Source organism: Setaria viridis, chromosome 8 (assembly GCF_005286985.2).
Source record: "Setaria viridis chromosome 8, Setaria_viridis_v4.0, whole genome shotgun sequence".
Lineage (NCBI taxonomy): Eukaryota > Viridiplantae > Streptophyta > Magnoliopsida > Poales > Poaceae > Setaria > Setaria viridis.
Window position 1 is genome coordinate 11,860,433 of NC_048270.2, and position 11,352 is coordinate 11,871,784.

The following is an 11,352-nucleotide window of genomic DNA, read 5'->3' on the forward strand; positions in this document are numbered from 1 at the left end:
AGTGTCATAGCTTTCATGAGGTGAGTAGTATTGTGTATAGCAGATTTTGAACTAGCAGATACATGGTTTTGGAATCAAACAACACCTCACTGACGAAGTAGACGGGCCTCTGTACTTTGTATACATGGCCTAGTTCTGGTCTTTCAACCACGATCACCGTGCTGACGACATTAGTAGTCGTGGCTATGTAGAGCAGCAAGTCTTCATTGGGATTTGGCGTTGTGAGGACCGGTGGCTTTGGTAAGAAGTCCTTTAATTGTTGAAGGGCTTGTTCTGCCTCCTTGGTCCACTGGAATTTGTCTTGCCGCTTGAGTAGTTTGAAGAAGGGTAGTGTCATCCATACATCTATAGGCCCACCAGAAGGTTTGGACAGTCCTAGATACGGGGCTATACACCGAGACATGTCAAACATGGAGATTACGATGCATGACGGCGTGGTTTACGTGGAGGACAAGAACTAGTCGAGGATTAGGAAACTACTCGTAGCAATTAGAGTAGGACTCTCTGGTCGAATCCGACTAGTATTCTTGTAAACAACCGACCTGTAACCATATCCCCGGCAATATAAGGCAAGACAGGGACGCCCTCCAAATAAGTTCAATCCAATACAACACAACCAACACATAGGACGTAGGGTATTACGCGACATAAACGGCCCAAACCTGTCTAAATCGTGTGTTCGAGTTTAACTTCAAGTTACTGATCTCGGCGAGCCACACGCATAAAATACTACCTTGGGCACCCCCTCAATAGGTTGCCGGGTCTAAACACTGACAGCTGGTGCACCAGGCAGGGGCTCTCGCTGAGAATCCACTAGCGAACTCGATGGCTCAGGTCATCATCAAGCCCACTGTCGTATTCGAAGCGGGCGCGACATTCATCTTCAGCTCCTGGGCTTGCATCGCAGACAGCGCTGGAAACTTCCACCGCCACATCGCGCTAGCCCCGGAGGAGAAGCAGTACGACATCAACCTTCACCGGGCATTGTGGTTGTTGTTAATCTTCTAACAAAAATCACGTATTGAGGTTTCAGGCTCTAGGTGAGGCCTACAGTGGTCATGGCCTCCTGAGGGTTCCGCCCGACTACCCTCTGCTCTGGCTTGGTTTGGTCTGGCACCCTCAATTCGACTCGGTCTGGCACCTTCGTTTCGACTTGGTCGCCTATGGCTACTACCATGTTGGGATGAGGTGTGTCAAACCGAGTGTATTAGACTTTGTTGATCGAGTTGCTCGTACGCGCGCTTCGCCAGCTGAGCAAGTGTTTTGGTGTACTTGTTTTCGGCATTGCTCGGGTAATCAGGTCAATGGATGCAATAGTGGCGACACTACCTCCAACACATTAGGTATCAACTTCCATTCCCAACCTAGATGACTCTTTACAATTCCCTGAGCAGATCCTTGCGAAGAAGATTGTATCCAAAGGCTCTACATCGGTGCAACAAGTTCTAAGTGGTCCGACTGGCCTGGATCGCTCTCCACTTGAGAAGATATGGAAGCTCTACATCAACGCTTCCCGCCGGCACCTGCTTGGGGACAAGCAGGTTCATTAGGGGGAAAATGTCAGAACGACTTCTTCGGTTCACGAAGTAGAGAAGGAGTCTAGGCATCGCCGTTCCACTCGGCCCATTGTTCCCAGCATGCGTATCTCGAGCTCAGAGTGGAGTAGGCTCATGTAAGGTTGCGTGCGTGAGTTGTGCGTGTGAGCGTTGGAGATATAGTTTAGGCCGGTGAGGAACAAGTATTTACTTTTGTACGAACATAACAATTTCCCCAGCTAATCGTGGCTTGTCCTTCCTCTAGTTCATCTTCCCGTTCCCTTCTATCTCGATCTGGTTGCTAACATAGTGATAGCCATCGATCTTACGTACGTCTGACCATTTCCGTGCCCTTGCAGAGTCAAAAAAATGTTTTAACGCAACGTTGCTGATTCCGAAGGACGCGTCATCGATCGATTTGACGAAGAAGTAACTTGTCCGATCCAGCCGTCCATCCTACAGGACTCCGTCACGGGCACGACACGTGTCGCCGGTGGTGCCGAAATATATGAGGCTAGCGCGATACGATAACGTTGCTCAGGGAGCGACTCTATCCTGCGTGCGTCGCTGGAGGAAGAAATGGTAAAATAGGAAGCCCGGTTCTGCATGCGTTGCCGGAATGTTCCTTGGCGCATCATATTCTAATTTTGATCTAGCTTTTTTGAAAAAAAATCCATTGTATCTAGCTTTAATTAGGATGTGTCTTTCAATCTTTGACTGGCCTCGTACCTCAGCATACAAGAGCACCTTCAACCAGGATCTATGTAGCTAACTAACCGGAAAGTTTTGCTAGCTCCACCTTTTAGCAGAGGCTATAGCCTACATGTTCATGCATGTACGAGTCTTGCATCCGGTTTATGACCAAAGGAGCTCGCGCTGTGACATTTTCTACTTAGCTAGCTGTCTTGCACTGCACCTTCAAACAATAAAGCCACCCCTTGGACACACCTACAGCCATCCATGGATGACGTCGGCGACGAGCTCTGGATCGATAAGCTTGGACAGTCATGCCCATGCATGCATGCATTCGCTCTGCACGTTCACTTCCCCTGTTTCTTCATCCTGAAAAGCCGCGATCTCCCTGTTTTCCCATGCATTCCACGGCGCACAAGAAAACACACTTCACCTACTCCTACCTTAGCTGCATCTATCTGTGAGCTCGTGTGCCAAAACAAACCCTATATATAGACCTCCCCAACGCCTTCAAGTTCCAACACCATCATACAACATCCAGAACCATCTCACTGCAAACCTCCGCCATGGCGTTCCGACGCCCCCTCGCTCTCCACCCGCTCGTGATCGCCTTCGTGCTTGTCTCCTGTCTCGCCGGCGCCGCCACGGCGAAGCAGACGGGCCAGCTGACCGTGTTCTGGGGCCAGAACGCCGGCGAGGGCACGCTGCGCGAGGCCTGCGACACGGGGCTCTACTCCACCGTCGTCATCTCCTTCTACAGCGTCTTCGGGCACGGCCGCTACTGGGGCGACCTCTCCGGCCACCCTCTCGCCGGCGTCGGTGCCGACATCAAGCACTGCCAGTCCAGGAACATCCTCGTCCTCCTCTCCATCGGCGGGCCCGGGAACGGCTACTCCCTCCCGTCCTCCGCCTCCGCCGCAGCCGTCGCCGACAACCTCTGGAACGCGCACCTCGGCGGGCGCCGGAACGGCGTGTATCGCCCGTTCGGCGACGCCGCCGTCGACGGCATCGACTTCTACATCGACCAGGGCGCCCCCGACCACTACGACGAGCTGGCCAGGCGCCTTGACGGGTACAACCGGTTCTACCGCGGCCGGAAGGGTGTGCGCCTGACGGCGACGCCGCGGTGCGGGTTCCCCGACCGCCGCCTGGGGGCGGCGCTCCGGACGGGGCTGTTCGAGCGCATCCACGTCAGGTTCTACGGCAACGACACATGCTCGCTGGGGAAGGGCGGGACGTACGGCGTGGTAGGGCAGTGGGAGAAGTGGACGGCGGCGTTTCCGAGGACGCAGGTGTACCTGGGCCTCGCGCCGGCGGAGAGCGGCGTGCCGGAGGGGGCGCAGGGCACCGTCGCCGTTTACCTCAAGTACCTGTACTACGACCTGCTGCCCAAGGTGCAGAAGGCGAACAACTATGGCGGGGTCATGGTCTGGGACAGGTTCGCCGACAAGAAGACACGCTGGAGCGGCGTCGTCAAGGGATGGGCCTGATCGTATATATCGCTGGTCTACAGCTACGGATCGGAGTATATACTACCGTGTATGCGTGTGTACGAATAAAACGGCATCCCTATGATAATGATATGGATGCGAACTGAAGTTGTTTGTTGTTCTAGTCAATGAAATAAGGAATATGATCACTTCTCCTACGACTTTTGCCCGAATAATTTTTGTTCCGTCGTCCTTGAACAGGCTTAGGGACTAAAAGCTCGAAGATGTTTTTCATGGATAGGGCTGAGACAACAGAGTTTTTGACCAAACATTAATTAAGCTATTATATTCTCAAAAGTATCATGGCATATCAATGTTAATTATTTTTTGTGCTGCCACGTTGAGTACATTTTAAGCGGCGACGTGGGCCTGATTTTGGACAGAACGACAATCTGTGAGCCGCGCGCACGCGTCGGGGAGAAAAGGAACTGATGGCCCGCAAGCGAACACCTGTGCACGTCGCCCGCCACGCGCACACGGTAGCCAGCCGACCTGGCAGCTGTCGTCCACCGCCGCCGCCACGAACGGAGGTGACAATTTGGGTTCGCCAGTGGACCCCAACGTAGGTGGGCTCAATTTGCATTGGGCCAGCGGGATTGAAGCACAGTTCACGACCGAGGTGGGCTGAATTTGCCTTGGGCCAGTACGCGATCAATAGATACTGGGTTAACCCCGCGAAACCAGCAAGGCTTTTGACCAGCTTCCACTGTTGGAGATTCGTGCAACCAATCTCTCACGTTGGATGCATCACTGACCTTCTCCAACCCTAGCGCCGCTCCCTGCCCACCGGCCGCCGACACCATCGCCTCAACGTGTGCACTGCTCTTGCGATGCTGGCCATCACCGTCGGCCTCACCGCCACGCCCTGCGCCCATGCACCTGCGCGCCGCGCTTGTGACTGGCTTTGGTGCCGCTTGACTCGCTGCGTGCATAGCCTGCGGGCATGCTGGCCCGCAAGCTAGCCCCACACCTCCTCCCGCAGGCTCACTGGCTAGGTACTGCTGCCGCGTGCGCTCCCCACGCGCCGCCTATCGCCGTGGTGAAGATGGCAAAAAAAAATTGAAATGGTGATTCTTGTCTAAGGAAATGTTGAATATAGTTTTTCAAAATGTTGGAACTAGCCGATAGAAAATGTTGAATGCAATATTTTTCTTAGAAAAGAAAATATTGAATATGATATTTCTGGATGTTGAACTAGAACCTAGTTTGTTTGAATATTGACTTAAATAGGTCTAATGGGCTTTAAAATTATGTTGGTTAACCAGCCTCCACAAATTTTATATAGGAGCCCCCGGTTAACCCCACCTACCAATAGATCATAGAAAAGAAAGGAAAAAGTTGATCTTTCTGGACTTCAAGCTCTCACGTGGATTATTTGGTGTAAACATAACTATTTGATTTTGAGGAAAGAAGATTCTTTTTTTTATGCACGTCATTTTTAGGGAGCATGTTAACTGTGATTTTGATCTCTGTTGCAACGTGATAATATAAGGACCGTCTTCCTTATATGCCTTTGTTAAAAATGGATGGAGAAGTAATAATAGACTATGGTTTTGATTATGTACTGATTTTATTTTATTTCCTATCAGCATTTGTTTGCGTTGAGAATAATGTAAAAAATTAGCTGGACACATTTTTCTTTTTAAAAAAATCAAGTTAGTTGAATCATGCAAACGGGCATACAGACCTTTTGATCGAATTATCTTGTGTTGACATCATATATTCAAAATGGAGAGAGTACCTACTCTGCCACAGTGAAGATCTAACCACCAGATGCACTCTTCAATCTTCATCTCATTATTCCCCTGTCGGAATCAGTCCTCATCGGCGTGACTAAGATCAATTAGATGATATGCATCTTTTCTACAAGTCTTGCCAAAAACAGAACGTATTATATTACAACCGAGGGATTAGCTAGGCTTCAAGTAAATGGAAGTCCTTAATTAAGATTCACATCTTATCAGACCTGCAGGGCTCCACATATATAGGACATGAAAGCACTATCTTTGTTTAGATATCCTAATAGTCTAATATTCATCTCGTCAGTCAGATCATAACCACTACCAATAAAATATGCACTACAAAGCAAAACATTCAGAGGGGAAAACGTCATGCCCCACTCCCCACCAGCCCCGCTCCTCCCCCCGCCGCTGCGCCGCCAACCGCCGCCGGCGACAGCCGCCCACCGCCGCCAAGCCCCTGCGAACCCGCACCTCACCCAGTCCCTACAGCCCCCATCCCCTTTATCCCCAGCCTCCAAGAGAGCCTGGGAGCAGTTCTTCAACAGCTCCCCACCGCCACCCCAAGGCTCCTCCGACGGTCGACGTTTGAGGCCGATTGGGTGCCGGGCTCACCGGATCTGCAGGCTACCGCGCCGGATCCGGAGCTCCCTCTGCAAGATCTACTACCCGACAGCACCAAATCAGCTCCCGGGGTGAAGGATGGGACACGGTCTTACGCGGACGTCGTCAGCGCCAGACGCTTCAATACTCCAACCGGCCGAGCCTCTCTGCACCACCACGGCGAAGACCGCGCTCCTACCCATGGGGGAAGGAGTAATTCCGACGACAAGACGACTACGCGGCGCATTCAAGGCTCTACGTCAGCGGCGCCACGCCCCGGACCTCCGTACGGCGGAGTAATGGGAATATCTCAGCACAATCTGGCGAGCCATGACTGGCAACCAGTGCGAAGCCGACGGACGCGGCGGCAAGCGCGGCTCGAGGAGCGGCGACGCGACGGCGGACACGACCGGAGCCGCAGCGACAACTCAAGGAGGCCACCAAACAGGGCGCTGCTCGCCTTCAAACGGGAGACTGAGGGCCGCTACTTCCGGTGCCTCGCCCCCAATCACCTTGCCTCGGCGTGCCGCGACCCCGTCCGCTGCTTCCGGTGCCGGCGCTTCGGGCATAGGGAGCGCGAGTGCAGGGCGCCGTGACCACACCTTCATCAGAGGCCCGACACCCGCAAGTCTCCTTGCCCGCCGACGCCACCTACACATCCTTGCACACCGCCGCCACCTCCACAGCTGCGCGAAGCTGCTCCTGCCCACCGCCTGCCGCCCAACAACGTCCGCCATTCGACACATCGCCACTTCCCCCATCGCCACCCCCACACAGCCGGGTCCTATCCACCTCAATCAAGAACCACCACAACTACAATGGCCATAGGCGACCCAAATACGCGGCTAGAAGCTGAAACGGTGTTCGTCTCCACTACCTTCCACCTCGAGCATGATGCGCGGGACTGGGAAGCCTGTGCACTAGTCCCGTGGGCATTGCATTTGCCACCGGACGCTGGCGCCAGGGACATCGCCCGCCTCCTCACCAGAGAACTCCACCTGCGGCCAGGTGACGTCGCCGTCACGCTCCATCAACCTGAACCTTATCTCATCCGGTTCGAGCAGGCGGAACACGCGGCGGAGGCACGGCGGAGAGGACAATTCACAAGCGACGGCATCGACATCTGCCTCCGCACCTGGCGAAGCCTCACACATGCTCTCGGCTTTCGTATCTTCTACAGGGTCCGCCTCTGCCTCGACGGCATCCCGTCGCACGCCTGGACACCGGAGATCGTCGAGCGCGTCATCGGCCACAAGTGCGCCCTCCAGCATATCGTCACTGACCTTCTTCAGCCGGCGGACTCCATGCATATTGAGCTGTGGGCTTGGACGGTGGATCCGAGCGAAATCCCGAAGAAGGTATGGCTCGCTTTTACTCATAATCCAGCAGCACAATCATCCACCTTTGCAGTCTCGGCCGAGCCCCTGCAGCTGCCTTGGCAGCAAGGGACTCGATATGAGGTCTTCATCCACTTGCCACTTCTGGAGGACTACTCGGCGGCAGCGCGTGATCTTCAGCAAGCCATCGACAATCCGCAAAGCATCGTCCCCATCCGGCGGCGCTATGAATGGCGCTACGGCATCGTCGACGGCGCGCCCTCGGATGCCAGATCACGCTTTCCGGCGCGACTCCCCCGACCGCCGAGAGAGCACATCAGTGCGGATCCTCACTGTGCTGAACCAAGTGGAGGACGGCACGCTGCTGCGGGCGGCCACAGAACAGAGCATGGCGCCCGAGCTGTGGGTGATGATGGGGAAGATGGACGACGGCGCGACGACAGCACCCGTCAGCAACAGCGTACCAAAGAAGACCGTCACAGGCGCCGCCCGGCGCGGCAGCGCTGTGATGACCGACCGTTCGTCTGGCCGTCCCGCCGAGAAGACGATGACGACCATCAAGACGGTGACTACGAACACCCAGGACAGGGGCGGCAGACCGGCTTCGACTACTGGGGGGGTTCGGGGAAGGTGCGCTGTGACCGCACACGTTCCCCCCCAAGGCGAAGCTATGCTCCCCCGCAGGGACGACGACACGAAGATGGCGCACCGGGGCTAACCAGCCTAGCCCCATCACAGCTCCAAGCTCTCTTCGCGGCGCAAGCGGCAGCACTGAAGCACTACGTCCACCACCAGGTAACTGCAACACCCCCTATGACTGACTCTTCTACCTTGGACGCCAGGAAGAGCTTCTGGCACGCCGGAGTCGATGAGTATATCCGCAAGGCGTGCTGGCTCGCCGACCGCCTCGGCATCGATGATACGGCGCCAGGGGAAAAGGCCTGGTCCGATCCAGTTCCGCTACCGCGCGTCTTCGACAGGCTCCGCGCGACACTGCTCCAGGACTCGACGGCGGCGACGGCGGTGGCGGCGTCTCCATCTGTTCAAGAGGTCAGCCGTGCGATTGATGCCCTGTGCGTCGAGGCTGCACAGGAACCTGTAGGGTGTGCGGCCCAGCAGAATAAGCAGGCCGCGGCCCAACACCCAATGGGCACCTTGTTCGGCAAGGAGGCCCAACAGGTGGGGGCCCAAATTAATACAGCTCCTGCTCATCTGCCACCACGAAGGACAAATGAGGTGGGCGGCCCATCTCGATTTGGGCCAAGGGAGACGGCCTCTCCTATGGGGGACGATAATGGTCTGACCCACAACTCAATCACTGAGTGTTTCACTGAGGCCCAACGCACCTTGCTAACCAAACCTAACACCCACTCGACACCCATCCACCCTATAAGGCCAGAACAGCACACACCTGATCAAACATCGCCTCCTGCGCCACAGACAACAAAGATCATCCCAGCACCACAAATTGATGATCTCTTTGCAACACCGCTGCCACCAGCACTGCCGCAGCACCCACCGCAACGCACGCGTAGGGGCCGCACCTTTGACATGAGCAAAGTGCGGCGGAGTGCACGCCTAGCCAAAAAGCCATCTATGCCAGTAGTCGAGCGCGCACAACGAAACCTCTGGAGAAAATTAGGTGTTGGCAATGACGAGATGGCACCAATTGAGTAAGTGTTGCAGGACTTTCTTAACATGTTTCAGGGGGCGCTGCCGGACTACGTCATCTCTGCCATGACCGCCCTCTTCGACCTTGACGACGAAGCGGCGGGCCAAGTGAACGAAGCGCTTCTTCAGATGGCAGGGGATGATGTGGGAGAACTCCAGCAGTTGGACCATGCGGCTGCATGAGTGCTCTGCCAGGACAATTGCATCAAGTGTCCCACTACTCTATCATGTATCGCTGCTACTACTACTACTACCGCTACCGCGACATTTATGTAATTTCTAATTCAGCTCCTCACCCTGCTGGCTGCGACCTTCGGGGAGGACTTCACCTTAGCCCTGCTGGCTGCGACCTTCGGGCAAAAACCTTGAACTCCAAACTATGCCACGACTACTTCTACGAACCTAAACCTGCGGCGACAACTATTACGGTGACAAAATGCGACAACGACCATGGGAGTGATTCAGTAGCAGCACCACCTACGAACAGTGACCAGCGCATCTACAAGTTTACTATTCCGCGTGTCACAACACCACTGCCGCAGGAGTCACTGCAAAATCCACAAAAATGGCTAGTACAACTTCATGCGCCACAAAATAAATTAAATGAATGACAACTTCCAAATATTGAGCTGGAATGTGAGAGGGCTAAATGCACCCGCACGATGTCTCACAGTTCGCGAAACCATTGCGGCGACAACATGCCATATCGCATGCCTGCAAGAAACAAAGATGCAAAACATCGACGCGGCTCTAGCTAACCTCCTAGGGGGACCTCGCTTAAATAACTTTGCATTCCAAGCGGCTTCAGGCACGAAGGGCGGTATCCTCTTACTCTGGGATGAAAGAGTGTTTGACATACAAGACATTCAAACAAACCGGTTCTCAATCTCAGCAACAGCAATAGTTAAACACAGCAACGTTCGCTTCAAACTCACGACGGTATACGGCCCATCGCGACACTTAGCCAAGCCGGCCTTCCTTCGTCACCTGCGAGCAATGACGCCAGAGGACAACACTCAATGGCTCATACTGGGTGACTTCAACTTAATATACAGTGCAAGAGACAAGAACAACAACAACCTAAATAGGAGGCTTATGAGGAGTTTCAGAGCAACAATTAATTACTGCGGCCTTAAAGAAATACCACTACAAAACAAGAGATTCACCTGGAGCAATGCGCGGCATCAACTGACGCTAACGTGAATCGACAGAGTTTTCTGCAATGCATCCTGGGACCTACACTTCAACGACCACGTCCTCCACGCTCTCTCTTCCTCGCATTCGGACCACTGCCCTTTGCTACTGGCGCAACAATCGGGGCCTCGCAAACCAACGCCATTTAAATTCGAAAACTTCTAGACACGGTTACCAGGGTTTCATGAGATTGTTACCAAGGAATGGTCAAAGCTGACCACCCACACTGAGCCGTTCCATAGGCTGGGCTACAAACTGCACAAAACAGCTCAAGCACTGCGATCTTGGAGTCGAATGCTAATCTCCGAGGCTCGATTAAAAATGCATATGGCTCAAGAAGTCATCCTACGCCTCGACGTAGCCGAGGAAACAAGATTGCTCACTGAACCGGAGCACAGCTTACGGAGCAAACTCAAAAACAGACTGTTAGGATGGGCAACCATAGAAAAAGCAAGAAGGAAACAGTGCTCTAGGATAACCTATCTACGACATGGTGATGCAAATACTAAGTTTTTTCACCTCAAGGCAAATTGGAGAAGAAGAAAAAACTTCATTCAACGTTTGCGGATGGGAAATGACTGGGCCGTAACGCACTCACAAAAACAGCAGATAATCCAGAATCACTTCGATGGTGTGATGTCTGCCCCACCTGCCCGCACCAGAACTTTCGACTGGGAAAAACTACAGTTTCCACCAGTGGATTTAACCGGCATTGACAACCCTTTTTCGGACAAGGAAATAGAAAATGCAATAATTGCCCTGCCCAAGGACAAAGCGCCGGGACCAGATGGCTTCACTGGCTTGTTCTTCAAATCGTGCTGGAATATAATTAAAGGAGATATTATAGCAACAGTAAACGCCTTCCATGCAGGTAGATGCAACGATCTAAATTTGCTTAACTCGGCCAACATTGTGCTAGTACCCAAAAAGGATGGAGCCGAGAGTATCAATGACTTCCGACCGATAAGTCTTATACACGCAATAGCAAAGATAATTACCAAAATGCTGGCAACTAGGCTTCAACCCTACATGGACAAATTGATATCGCCAAGCCAAAGTGCCTTCATTAAAGGACGAAGCATCCACGACA

The 11,352-nt window shown here is 53.5% G+C and overlaps 1 protein-coding gene across 1 annotated transcript; it reads left to right on the forward strand.

Moving 5' to 3' along the window:
• The first annotated feature begins 2,525 nt into the window (after positions 1–2,525).
• LOC117833695 (xylanase inhibitor protein 1) lies at positions 2,526–3,876 on the forward strand. Its single transcript, XM_034713289.2, has one exon. The coding sequence runs from the start codon at positions 2,795–2,797 to the stop codon at positions 3,716–3,718; it is 924 nt and encodes a 307-aa protein (XP_034569180.1). The 5' UTR covers positions 2,526–2,794; the 3' UTR covers positions 3,719–3,876.
• Positions 3,877–11,352: the final 7,476 nt, after the last annotated feature.